The 14,340-nt window shown below is 39.0% G+C and overlaps 2 protein-coding genes across 2 annotated transcripts; one reads left to right on the top strand and one right to left on the bottom strand.

Moving 5' to 3' along the window:
* The first annotated feature begins 2,593 nt into the window (after positions 1-2,593).
* Positions 2,594-7,210, top strand: aip (aryl hydrocarbon receptor interacting protein). Its single transcript, XM_084931380.1, has 7 exons — positions 2,594-2,735; positions 3,200-3,382; positions 3,468-3,656; positions 4,330-4,506; positions 4,652-4,793; positions 6,086-6,315; positions 6,443-7,210. Exons 1-7 carry the CDS (start codon positions 2,637-2,639, stop codon positions 6,446-6,448), a joined length of 1,026 nt encoding a protein of 341 aa, XP_084787506.1. The 5' UTR covers positions 2,594-2,636; the 3' UTR covers positions 6,449-7,210.
* A 46-nt stretch (positions 7,211-7,256) lies between these two features.
* cdk2ap2 (cyclin dependent kinase 2 associated protein 2) lies at positions 7,257-14,053 on the bottom strand. Its single transcript, XM_084931381.1, has 5 exons — positions 13,961-14,053; positions 12,520-12,675; positions 12,149-12,240; positions 9,720-9,840; positions 7,257-8,255 (listed from the first exon to the last, which is right to left on the bottom strand). The coding sequence occupies exons 2-5, from the start codon at positions 12,572-12,574 to the stop codon at positions 8,188-8,190; spliced, it is 336 nt and encodes a 111-aa protein (XP_084787507.1). The 5' UTR covers positions 12,575-12,675; positions 13,961-14,053; the 3' UTR covers positions 7,257-8,187.
* Positions 14,054-14,340: the final 287 nt, after the last annotated feature.

The following is a 14,340-nucleotide window of genomic DNA, read 5'->3' as shown; positions in this document are numbered from 1 at the left end:
TGGTTATATTTCACAGTAATGTAAAATGAAACATGTAGAATACTTTAACATAAAACTTTTAGTCACAAATATAACAAATAGGCTATTTTCATTATACTTTTATGCTGGCAAATATTACAAAATGCACCACAAAATAAGTTAATTAAATCAGTAAAAAAAAAAAAAAACAGTAGATGCCCTGGAGGAGTCTCATCATTCAGCTTAAATTTAAAATGTGCTTAGAGACATTGGTCTTGAGCAGTAGACCAGTCCTTGTATCTAACCATTTTTATAGATTTTCTATTTAAAATACTGACCTATGAATCATTCAAGCATAAAAAGGCACCTAAATCAGTCAGTGTTAGGTCTACCTGTAACAGACAACTAAGCAAAGAACCAATTTTAAGCCTGTGATTAACACACATGATTTGATGCCATTCCCTCTGTTAAATCTACAAAAAATTCCAAAGTGCATTAATTTGTTTTTCACATAAATTAACATCATATTAATTAGAGTATTACTTGATAGGACAATAAAATGAAATTTGGTAAGATTTGGAGGAGCCTATGCTGATCACATCTTTTTTTAATGAGCAGAAGCGACAACAGGACAGAGCAGGTGAGAATAGAAAAGATGAGGCATGTGGCATGCACATTAAAAAACAGAGGTAGTGGAGAGGAAGATGAAGAGAGAATCAGTACTACAGAAAAAAGCTAGAACAAGTTTTCAGAGCTCACATTTGCCATAATTCAAAAAGTGGCCAGATCAGATAAGACACACATAAGACATGACACCTGATTTGATCCTTGTACATTTTTAAAGCAAACTGATAAACCTGAACTTTCTTTTATTCATTTAACCTTAAAACAATGTAAAAATATAAAGTCTACACATCTAGTAAAAATGCATAAGATGTATGAGTCTCTCCAACATTTCAAACATTACTCTGGATGCTTATACCTTAGTGAATGTGGTGTTTCTAATAGGGTGTTACTCTAGGACAGATGGGTTTATGGCTAGAATCACAGTATATCTATTATAATGAATTGAATTGCAGCACTGTGCTACATATACTGCCACTGGTTTGGTACTTTAAGCCTGATCAGATCAGTTATGAGTATGACAAACCAGCAGGCCTTTAATCACATTTTATTCCTAATGACACAAAGGACCACTACCTCTTTACTATCTACAAATCCTCTGTAGAGTGTGCATCTATGAAAGTAAGCTAAACAAGCACTTGAATGTTCAGGGTTGATTTAATTGACTCTTAAAAAGAGCAATTGGACCCAATAAACAGAAACTATTTCCATTTAAATTGACAATAGATTATTCTAGATATCTAAATCTCCAGTGATCCCAGTTTTAAAAAGAAATAACAGCAATAATAACAAACCCAATGAAGGACACTTGGGTTCTGCTGCTTTCCTGTCATACTGGTCAGATAACTGCTGAGCCAGGAGTAAGGTAGCACTTTGTTAAAAATAACAGGGTTCTTGGTGATCTGCACTGATGATCACTCTGTATGAAGCTACAATGTTTGGACCATTATGATGAGAAAAAATAGTGGTAATTCACAAAAATGATGAAGTCCATCTGCCGGAGGCTAGCAGGTAGTGTGGGAAATCAATGGGTTGCAGACTTTCACATCCACACAGAGGAGGAGGAATAACAGATAAGCATGGTGTGTATGCTGCTGGCAGTGTGTTTGAGATAACTGTCATGCTGAAAAATGAACCTGTTTCCCATCAGATGCTTTCCAGATTATATTGCATGGTGGGTCAAAATCTGATGGCACTTTTCTGTGTTCATATTCCCATCAAATGTGGCACGATCTTCAACATCACTGGCTGAAATGCACCGACCACGACAGAGGCCTCACTGTGTTTTACAGATGGCTGTACCTCAGCCTTTTCTCTCTGGTCTCCTTCCTTCAGAATGGCTTCCTGACAGCCACCCTTCCAGTTAGACAGTTTCTGATGAGTCTTCAGTCAACAGTAGATGGATCAACTAAGAATCTCTCAGGTCCTGTGTCAAGTCTTCACTGGATTTGTTTTGTGCTTGAATGATTTGTGGGTCAGTGTTAAGTTACTTAACAAACAAACAAACATTCCTCTAAAAATTGTAAGGTACAAGGTCTGGACTGAAAATGAGTAAAAAAAACAAAAAAAAAGCAGCCAATGTCTAAAGAAAATCTCTGAAAGACCTGCAAGACACAATTAAGTCTCTCTCCTCGGAAAGAAAATATAAAAAGATGAGGGGGTGGCTCAAGACTTTTGCACAGTAATGTACATAGAGAACTCATAAAAAGTAAAAACATATGAAACGTTTTGTGTGTGTGTGTGTGTGTGTGTGTAAATAAAACAAATACGTTGCATTATTCCGATATTCGAGAGCGCCATCATCTGGCGACATCGGGACTATTACCAGGAGGTAATATCAATGTAATAAAAGCGTAGCTAAATAATAATCTTATTAATCTATTTATTTCGTTATTTTGCGTGTTTGTTTCTGAGCATCTACAACTGTAAACCATTACAGCTGTTTTTCTTTTAAAACGAAAAGCTCGCGCTAGATGACGCCCCCAATGACGTCTTACGAAACGACAGCACTCGCGAAAGATCGTGATTTCTCGTGAACTGAGAGTCGACCGAGGATGGAGGAAGAGGCTCGCAAGCTTCTCGCGGAGGGAATTAAAAAGAAATTAACCAGTCCCGGTAAAGGAGACTTATCGACCTTTCCCAATGGAACTAAGGTAAGACCTCCGGTCCCAGCGACTGATCGGGTTTAATCCAGGCTTTAGTCTGAGTAACGCGACGAGGTACGTTAGCTAATGCTATCGGCGTTTATAGCTTTGCTAACACTTTGGACTCGAGTCAGTCCGAGTCTTTGCTGTATCGGACGCTTCTGTGTACACACATCACTGACAAGCTAGAGTGTTTTGTCGATTTATGGTGATACAGTAGTAGACGGGGTTAGGATCGTTTTAGGCCTGGTTCGTTTTTTCCCCCCTCTGTTTCATCTGATGGAAAGATAGGGGCGGGAACAGGACGGCCTGTGTTTGTGAATTCTGATTCGTCGAGCTGTCACGTCAGTCAATTTTCCATTTTTGTGATTGGTCACAGTGTGATACAACGCAGACCTTTACAGATACGTCATTTGGGGGTGCTAATTCTTCCTTCTTTTAGGTAATAACACTATTTCCCTTTTTGTGATCAGGTGGTCTTTCACTACCGCACCAGCCTGTGTGAGGGCACCGTGCTGGATGACTCCAGAACCATGGGGGGCCGCAGTAAACCCATGGAGCTCATCCTGGGCAAAAAGTTTAAATTGGCTGTGTGGGAAAGACTGGTCATCACTATGAGAGAAGGAGAAGTTGCAGAATTTACCTGTGACACCAAGGTTGGTAAGCTGGTGATACTGGAATTGATTGGTTAAACAGTTCATTCTTCCTCAGGGCTGATTGTATCTCTGTCTCATTCCTCAGCACACAGCACTTTATCCGCTTGTGTCCCAGTCCTTAAGAAACATCAGTGTTGGTAAAGACCCTCTGGAAGGCCAGAGGCACTGTTGTGGCATTGCCCAGATCCACTCGCACCACTCTCTGGGCCACAAGGACCTGGATCATCTCCAAGCCAATCCACAGCCACTTGTCTTTACTATCGAGCTGCTGGAGGTGAGCAGGAAGGAGAGCAACATCAGTGGTGGTGCTGGGTTGGGTTCCAGTAATAGCACCAACACAGTACTTGAGTTTTTATACATATATATTTTTGTATTTTCTTTATTGATTAGGCCATTAAAGATTGTGCTGTTAGTCCAAAGTGACACCTTAATTATGCTTGTTTGATCTTACCAGTAGTCCAAACTTAATAGAGCTTTTTTTTTTTTATTCACAAAACGTCACCACAGCAGGTAGCTCTGCATGTTTGATTTGCCAGATTTTTAAATGTGAAGGATAATATTATTATTTTATTATCATTACGTTATCCATTAAGTAGATCAATGACTAAATGAGCTAAAAGGCAGCAGAATCTCACTTGTCAAAAGCTGGTACTGTAAAAATGTGTTATTTTTATATGAAAAATGATGATTAGAATAATTTTCAGTTAATTAGCTATAAATCAAATAGTTGTTTCAGCCTGTATTAACTTTGTATTAACTGTAAAGTTGTTTAATCTATATTAGGAAATATTTTCAAGCTTTTCATGGGATCATAAAAAAGAAAAGAAAATACTAGTGAAAAATATATATTTTTCAAATTTCTTCCTCAGTAAATACACTCATTATATTCCATTAATAGGTGCATCAAATATACTTAATATACTTCATGTGTCTGTCTGCCTGCCCAGGTTCTTCCTCCCGGGTCATTCCAGCTGGATGTGTGGGCTATGACGGATGAAGAGAAACTCAGTTTTGTGCCTCAGATCCACGAGGAGGGCAACAAGCTCTTCAAAGAAGGCCACATCAGTGAGGCCAGAGACAAATACTACAATGGCATCGCCTGTCTTAAAAACCTACAGATCAAGGTTGGGGGACAGTCATGCATTTTGTGCACTGATAACCATGGACACATTGCTGTCATACATTTCCTTCCTTGAATATGTTTTCAAGTGGAATTAAGATTTGTGTCTCTTGTCATTTGGTGAATACTTTGTGAAATCTTTTATTCAGGAGCAACCTGGAGATGAAAATTGGTTAAAGTTGGACCAGATGATCACAACACTGCTTCTCAACTACTGCCAGTGCCTCTTGCTTGAGGGCCAGTATTACGAGGTCATTGAACACTGCTCGTCCCTTCTCTTCAAATACGAGAGTAAGGCTGCCTGACTCAAATTTAGTTAGTTTGCACCAATTTCACTGCTGACGGATGACACCACTTAAACGTTAGCGTCTTGCTTAATACAGCATTAGTTGCTTTCTCCCTTTTGCCTTTCTGTGGCACATCATCGTTGCTAAGAAACTTGGTAAAATACATCTTTTAATCTTTTTTTTTTTAAACAAATGTGACTCTGTTAGAGTCAGTTTTGTCAAAGTTGTCGCAGATTGCATAACTTCAATTATTTACCCCTCTCACGCTTGACTCTGACACCGCCACAACTACTAGCCTCATCGTCAAAGATAAGTTGCACCTCCTGGCTTAGGTCTGGAGCTGGGTCAGTGGATCATCTGGTTCCACCTCGTGGCCACAGATGCAACCACGCATCGATGTCAGGCCCACGTCCTCCGATCCACTCCGGGGTATTACGCAGAAAGTTGAACAGACGCAGAAACCAGCCTGAACCTGACTGATCGTATCAGTTGTGGTTGTCGTATTAGTCTTGTTTTTTTCATTTCTATATTAAAATGGTAAAATACTGTTACTATTTTTGGCATTTATTCTTTACCATTTGGGAGTTTTATCACCAACACAAGGGTGCTCAGCATAATAAAATAAATCATTATACGTAGGTTATTTTACTTGTGACAGCTGATTGCTTCACAATTGCCCTCTGCACATACAAACACTAAACTATATCTCATGCCATACAAGTGAACTGTGCAGTTGTTCAGGGTTATTATGGCATGAAAAAGAGTCTCACTGTCATAAATATTATTGGACGCTGCTATTCTCTTGTTAGCTCATCCGTCCGAACGATTGATGTGATGGCAAGGCACAAGAATTGCTCCTCCTGCTACTGTGGTAGTCAGATTTTAATAAAACCGAGTGTTTTCGGGCCTCCTCGACTTCTCAGTGGATTTAAATTCTTGTTAGGTTTAGAAAAAACGTTCTTTCTGCATGTCACACATTACAATAATTTGCGAATTATGATGGATGACAAGCCAGTTGAGCTCCTATCTAATAATGATGTGTATGTGCTAGTCCCTGTAGAGAAATTACTCCTCTGCATTTAACCCATTCACCCAGTGAGGCAGTGGGCAGCCACCAGTGCAGCGCCCGAGGAGCAGTGGGTGGCTACAGTACCTTGCTCAGGGGTACCTCAGGGTAGCCGTTCAGTGGATTCAAACCCCTGACCTTCCAATCATGGGGCAACCACTTTACCCACTGAGCTATCCCTGTGTCACCAATGTTGTAGTTTGAATAGCTGTTCTTCCTCCTCCTAACAGACAACGTAAAGGCCCTTTACAAGCGCGCTAAAGCCCACGCTGCCGTGTGGAACGAGACGGAGGCGCGAGCCGACTTCGCGAAGCTCTTGGAACTGGATCCTTCTCTGGGACCGTCTGTGGCCAAGGAGCTGAAAACCATGGAGGAGAGGATCCGCTCCAAAGAGAAGGAGGAAAAGGGTCGCTACAAAGACCTGTTCAACTACAACACGCCACCAGCTACTGCCACTACAGTCAGTCCAGTTTGAGTTTTTCCTAATTGCACTGATCATATTCACAGGCCCGCAAGTGAGAAGCTTGTTTTGTAAGTAAGTCGTATTGTGTTTTAATGAAGCGTGTTATACTCTTTCCTTCTCGCAGGGTTGAAGTCTCGATGAGTTGGACTCGAGAGGATGCCTGTTAATTTCAAGGTGGAAGAGAGAAACAGTCGGTGCGCTCGGCGTTTCACTTTTATTCCATCCAAGCCAAACACCCAGCCACGGGTCGATGAGCAAACAAAACTTGCATTGCAGCTTTAGTCCTCTAAATGTTAAATTAAGATTTTGATTTGAAAATGTTTTTGTTGTAGCTGAAATTTAAAGTGAAAACCCAGTTTTTTTAGAGGACTGTAATGTAAGGCACAGCCATTAATTCAGTCTGTAATATTAATTTAAAGGAATTTTTTTTTCATTTACCTTCTTAAAGGGAGTGTTTTCCTTTTAATGATCAACTTATCTGCAATTTGGGAGCCTATTACCATGATCAAAATGATCAGAAAATCTTGTTTTTTTGGACAATCATGTATCTCATCTTTGCCTCGCACCCCCTTTCTATTATGGTCACAGCAGAATCACCATGACTACACAATACGTGGGCCATGAAACGTAACCTCTGCGACAATCTTATAAAACACTTTCATTGTCTTTGCTTTCTACTGTGTACTTATTTCACGTATGTACTAAATACTACCTTTATTTTTATGTCAAGATGTACTCTGCGCAAACTCACAGTATCTCATTCACTTGCTTAGAAAGAGCTACTCTTTACTGTTCATGTGAAGCAGTGCGTCATTTAGCCCAAGCTTGCCTGCAGTGACATGTTATTGAGGTTGTGATTGTGGAACTGTAAATAAATCTGTGTTTATCCTCAGCTTTGTGTTTTGTTAAATACGGCCTATAGAGCTGGATTTATTTAAAAAAAATAAAATTAGGATGTTTTCTATCAATCAGAAGTCTTGAGTGAAAAAACAAACTGTCCTTGCTCTTTAAATGTTTTCTAGATCAAGGCCGTTAAGTTTAATTTCCTAAAAATAAAGAAATAAATCTGCTAAGTATGTTGTCAAAACACTATTTCCAAGGTCAATAAACATTTCAACTACTTTTATAAAAACAAAAAACACTCCATTGAAAGATGTTGAGTCACATTTGTTTGATAAAAACCTCCTGTAACATCTTAAAAACCTAAAAAGCATTTTACATTTTTTTTGTGATTTTTTTTTTTTTATTATTATTTATACATACCGAATCTCAAAAATCTGGTTTACAAAATTTCCATACTAACAAACTGACATGAGATATACAGAGTTCTTGGGAATGAGAAACGTCCGATGTGTGTTTACAAAATATGGAAAACAAAACAAGGGTGAAAGGAACAGGAGGATATTCAAGATGTACAGAATAACAGAAAATGCTCATGGGTTGAAAACTGGATGTTCAAAATCGACACAGGAGCACTGGTGCAGTGGGGACATCTTTAAAAAAAGTCAACTTTCTTGGTCAAATCCCATTGTTGAACAAATATAAACATTCCCATCCACTTTGATATCCCCAGCTTGACCTAAAAATGTGCTGAAATTCCCCACATTTTTAAAATAGATATAAAATTTTCTGTTTGCGTACGCCCAACGAGTTGCAGAAAGTTTGTCTTTACCAAAATGGGCGAGGGGGAAATGCTGTGAACAGATACAAGGGGACATAATGCACCTCTAAAAAGCCAGTGGAAAGAGGAAGGATTTAATTTATAACAACAAAAAAAAAGGTTATAAAACATCGAATGGGGATCACGATGTGGGCAGGTGTCACAGGAAAAAGAGTGCCAGTGCCAGGTGGAGGGATTTGTCCAAAAGGTTATGTGCGGGCGCTTCTCTCCGTCTCTGCAAGACACTCCCTGACCAGTGCACGGGCATGGATTATACCTGTATGACACAAACACAAGGCAGGTTTACAAAAAAAAAAAAAAAGACTACCTCAAATACAACAAACGCAACAGTCATTACTGCCAAGTTAGAGGTCTCTCATTAACCAAGAAAACTGAGTTGATTTAACCCATAAAAGTATTTCAAAAAAGACCCGCTAATGTTGTTTTCTTACCTACCTAATTAATGAAAAGTTGTTGTCATTTCATATTCCAGCTATACCTCAAAAAACACTTTTTGGCTATCATACCATTTAAAATTTTAACTTTCCTTTTATACTTTTAATAAAATTCTAGTTTTTGTGTCTTTACCCCAAACTTCCTGCATTTGTTTCCTATGGAATTACCCTATATTCTTACAAAGTGTGAGTGTCAGGAATATATTTTTGTGGACCACAAAGAGTGCCACCACTTAGAAAGATTATTTTACACAACAAGAACTAACACACAGTTTATCCCCAGTGATTGTGTCACTGTAGACGAACGCTTGTGCCATTCACGGGAAGGTTCAGAATTTTACAATATTATCCAAACAAGCCCGTCGAGTATGGCCTAAAGATCTTCTTGGTTTGTGATGCACAAATCTGGACTCAACAAAATGGTGGATGAAAATACCAGAGAAGGGAAAAAAAGCACAACTGATCCTGTTCTACAACAAGACCAAAGGAGGTGTAGATACTGTGGATACACAAGACTTCTGGAATGACGCATTTTGGACACACAAGACTAAAGTGGAGATATTCTGGGTAATGCACAGCACAACACAAATCAAACAAAGCATATCAGCACAAACATCTGTCTTGAACTATCAGAGTGGTGGAGGTACAGAACAAATCCCTGCAAACTTCAACGAACTGAAGCAGCTTTGTAAAGAAGAGTGGGATCATTACTCCAAAGATATGAAACTCAGTCATACAGAAAATGAGAACTTGTTTTTAGTTATTGCTGCTAAATGTACACAAGCTACCAAATCATAGAGTGTACTTATAGTTTCACAGGACTGCACAGTCATGTGACAAACCTTATCTTTTAAATGCATGTATGCAACTCAGTTTCACTAAATTCTTCACTGTGCCCCACACTTTGACAAATGTGTCTTAATGGATAACTGACTGTGATAACTTCCAGCTTCCAGCTTTACCTGGCAAATTTCTTATAAATGTGTATATTGGGCTTTAAGTCTTCAGCTGGAGTCAGAGACAATTTTATTTATATAAAAGGATAATAACAGAGCACTGTTACTGCAGCAAGTAAATAAGCATTTTCAGAATAAGCTGTGTGAAATCCACATTCACCAAAGAGCTAAGAAAAGTGAAAAGTTCACCACTCTTCCTCTAATCCATTTGCATAATAGATGCATTAAAAAAACAAAACAAAAAAACGTCACCCCTTCCCCCAAAAACCGAAACAACAACAACAATGATCTGAATCCTACTGACATGCACTTTTGACTACTAAAACATACCTCTCTTTAGCCTCTCCATAGCGCTCTTGCTCCCTGCGTATGTGGGCCTGATCTCACGGCTCATCTCCTCAATGACAGACAGGAGCTCACTGTAGGTGGACCCTTGGGACACTTTCACAGGCTGTTTGGGAAAGTAGTAAAAAACGTTAGTCATGTCACAGTTCCACATACACGCCAGACATGAATGAAAAATGTAGATTTTTTTTCTTTTTTGTAGAATGACATGAAAAATATGTCAGTTTGCTTTTTACAGCAGGTGTAACAACAATGTTCCCTGTAATTTTTCATGTGTCTGAGCGAACACACAAACTCCCTGAGCGGACCCTTGGACCACTGTGAGCAACAGCAGACGTGTGCACTGTGGTCACGCCAGCATCGAATCCATCCAAGTTACATGGTTTATTAAAATGATCAAATTACAGCATTTACATTTATGTTAGACTACTTTTAATTAACTGCTTTAGCCCACTTACAATGAAAATTAAAAAATAAAAAATAAAAATCTTGTTCATGACCTGTGTAGTATGTTAACACTATAGGAAGTAAAAATAACTTGAACTCCAATTTTGAAAACACAACTTTATTTATTTATTTTTTTAATAAAGCTCTGACTTGTAGTCTGTGGTCTGGGAGAGAGTCCTGTAACGCTCTGTCTGCAAAATACAGTATATAATGACCAATTTTGGGAAATTAATTATATAGTTACTTCTTCAAAAAAGTAACGGAGTTTTGCAAACAACAAAGTTTTTTGCAGCTGTTTACCTAAAATGCTGCCAAGGTTTTTTATTAAACAAACATTTCAAACTATTTACAGAACAATCAGATGTTCTGCATCAAATCTGATGCCACACAAATTATTTGTGCCACCAAGAAAATAACTTCTGTCCACTATGATAAATGAGAACAGTCTGATACCTGCAGGCCTGACAACAGGAGATGTATCACTCCTGTAACACCTGTAACATTTAGTTCTGACACACACAACAAAACTATTGAATACACTACACACTAACTACACAATATTTGCGCTAAACGTCCCAAATCACTCTCATCTCAAAACCGCTGTAACTTCTAAAACTTCCTCCCGTTTCTGTACAACTAAATGCCATGTTTTGATTGGTCGACATGGTACATTTTTCGACCAACAGGAAAGAGTGGGGGTGTTTTGGTTTTGTCTTTGCTAACAGGCAGATATTGCTTTCGAGTGTTTTCCTTATAAAACGCCGTTTTTACAACTTCAGGAAGGAAGGAAGGAAGAAAACCAAACATTGTATATTTCTTTTTTTATCACAACTCTGGTTTTACGTGACCTATCAACACAATTTAAAAAGTGGAATAAAGTCCACACTTTTTGTCTGTCCTGCTCACATCTCCAATGGTTGTACACGGTGTCATTAACGTGGCTTCACTCCACATCAGCCACGCCGCTTTGCTGGCTAAAACACCGGTGTCGGCACAGAAGGACGCTGTCATAGCCTGTCAACGACGTTGATTAGCTGCGTATATACGAATGTGAATCACATCATTGGCTGGACTATGGGATAAGGTGGCATCGTTCTAATCACATACGGGAGCAGCCAGTCACTTACTGACTAACACTGCAAAACAGAATTGTTAACGTATTTACTTTAATTTCAATTCAGGTAAGAATTTTTTTTTGTGCGCAACGCAGATTTTTTCTGCGCAGAGACCGTGCCAGCTGTGCGCACGCGCAGCTTAGAGGGAACATTGTGTAACAACGATGAAATAATTATAATACTGCAATGATGTAGTATTGTAGTGTTCAAGTATTCACTGCCTCATCTAACAATAATGTAACTGTTCCCATGTCCTCTCAGAACTCTTTTGAAATCAAGTTCTCTTCAGTGGTTTCAATTTATGCTAATGAAACATGCTTCAGTCAAACCGTGACCGCCTTCCACTGCCAACAATATTTACTGTACTTAATCAATATAGCACTAATAAGTAGTGCAGAAAGGCACATTTTTTTCTACTACCTTAGAGGGTGACTTTACTGATAGACATTTCTATAGTATCTTCTTGTATGTTGTAATGCTTTAACTTAACTTACTTAAACTTAACTGTTTAACTCCTAATGCTTCACTTTTTGCTGGATGTATGGGAACAAAAACAAGCTTCTGTGCAGCTTCAAATAAAGGAAAATTACTTTTTATCACGCCTTTTAGAAATAATTCAGTAACAGTTAAGAGGTGAATTTAATCAACTCTAGGCTGGGACATGAGTGTGAAAAGTATGTGAATACACAAGTTTTTTTTTTTTAGTTTATTTACTCAGTTAAGGCCCAGTATTGACATAATCAGAGTGGTTGAAAATCCATGTTTGGTGACCTATGCTTCAGTAAAAACATGACAACTCTTTACTAAAGCAGTCTGTATTCAAGTATCAGAGCAATTAAATTGTTGTTGTACCTGAACAAAGCCCATGGAGGGCGGGCCAAAGTCACTGAAGGCTGGCCTGAAGTTGGATGATGATGGAAGAGAGGGAGAGGGCACAGACGACCCTGGCCAGAAAGAGAGAAGAGATAGAACACATTAAAGGGTGAACCTAAAACACAAGCAATTTTGTTTCAAATGTAAAATCTTAAAAAATAGTTTAATAATACTATTGTGCTGTATTGTTAATGACTGATAAAATATTGTGTGGGGCAGCACTGGTTTATGAAGGCAATGGGACTGTTGACCATAGTCACAGTGTGAACTGTTTCATACATACAGACCACAGGAAACTGACAACATGCTAATAACGGCACTGCACAACATTAAAGCTGGTCCTAAAGTACCTGGTGGAGTGTGGTTGGAGCCAGATGGTGCAGGAGCAATGGGTTTGTAACTCATGGCGATTTCAGCAGGCAGCTCCCCGTACGACGTGCCGCTTCCTTCAGTCCCGTCAACCCGATACTTATACAGCTTTACAGGTGATGATGAGCTCCTAAGAGCTAATGCATAAAGATACACAGAAACACAGATGCAATTCAATCCATGAATAGAAGGAAGCAAAGGAAGTTGTGAATCAGAATAATCAGGAATCACCATCAACAAAAGTCGGAGAGGAAATGAGCACAATAGACCTTTCTTTAACAGCAGTAGCAAGACTTGTCAGCCTGGATGTGTTTGGGAGCAACGCAAACATTTTTTATGTAAAAACGGAGCACGTTTGCCTTAGGTCACACATTACACAACAAAATTTATGACCTGTCAGTGGAAACGTTTCTCATTCAGGTTGCTTTTGCAGCAGAGAAATGAGAAAACCGACAGGAAACCAAGGTCCTCACTGCGGACATTTTATACTCTGTGCTAAAATGACGCCTTTTCTTAGGTTCAACTTTAACATTTGAACTTTATAGCAAAAATTAACAGGCTTGAATTGAGAAAAGATCATTATGCTGTATTACATGATCATTACTGCTGTAGTCACATTTACTTCTGATCAGACATTCGCAGAGCACTTGTTTTGTACATAAAGCATAACATTTCTACCCATCCCCATGTCCTCTATATATAAATATTAAACCTTATACTGCCCCATTAATTATAGCAAAGTTATTGTGAAAAATTAAAAAAAAGTTAACTCATTCACAGGGGACCAGGTGGATTTCAATGATTTTAGCTGACCCATGATAGTAACTTGCACTGTATGGGAAAGTACATTAAATCTTCCCATTCAGTCACAAAACAACAAGTGCCATTAAAAACATACCCATGCTCGTGTTCAACCACATGAGCTTTCTCAGGTCATGTAAGAGTCCGCTGGACTCTAATTTAACAATTTGCAGCAAAAACATCGTAATTACAAAACAAGTTCCCTAATCTGTCAATGGTACTCTGACTGCAGAGAACCATAGCTTAATATCAGACTACACTGAATGTGTCAACCTGTGAACTGTACTTGTTTTGTGTTTTTAAGCCGCCTCTACTGAAGCTTTTCATAGGCTGGGTGAGTGTGAATGTGGTCACTCAAAGTCGCACGAGCGGAGCCCAGAGGTGCTCAATGAAACAAAAGCTGACGTTAGCATTTACATAAAGCTGCCAAGCTAACTACTACTTGGTAACGTTAGCCGGATTAGCTTGCTTTTGCCGGTTACCACAAAAACATAAGTAAACCCCAACCAAACAGGCTTACCGTTTACATTCTAATACAGACAGCGAATATTAATAGCGTTAAACTAAACTTGTGACCACCGATGACACCTGAAACGATACAAAAAAGTGGCAATTTTGTACCTTTTTAGGGAGACGTGAAATCCTCTGTGGGACGCGAGCTCTGACTCTTCCTCGGTGACTGAGTCTGCGCAGACGAGGGGGCTGTTTTTTTTTTTGTTTTTTTGTTTTATCTTTACAGCGATTTGATTGGTCGGTTTACATGTGACATATGTCCTAAATGTTTTCGTCACCAGAAACTACTACCGCGCCAAACCCGCGTCATACGTAGGGAAAATGAAAATACGAACGCTGAAACAAATGGCAGATATAGTTATAGATAAATACATTACGATATTTAGGAGAGAAATTCTTTCCCATTTACATAATAATTATAAAGTCTAGAACAGCGGTCCCCAACCCCCGGGCTTCGGACCGGTACCGGTCCGTGAGTCGTTTGGTAC

Source organism: Perissodus microlepis, chromosome 6 (assembly GCF_051167445.1).
Source record: "Perissodus microlepis isolate ML-2025 ecotype Zambia chromosome 6, ASM5116744v1, whole genome shotgun sequence".
NCBI classification, from domain to species: Eukaryota; Metazoa; Chordata; class Actinopteri; order Cichliformes; family Cichlidae; genus Perissodus; species Perissodus microlepis.
The sequence above is the reverse complement of the archived record's forward strand: the minus strand, read 5'-3'. Positions and strand labels throughout refer to the sequence as shown.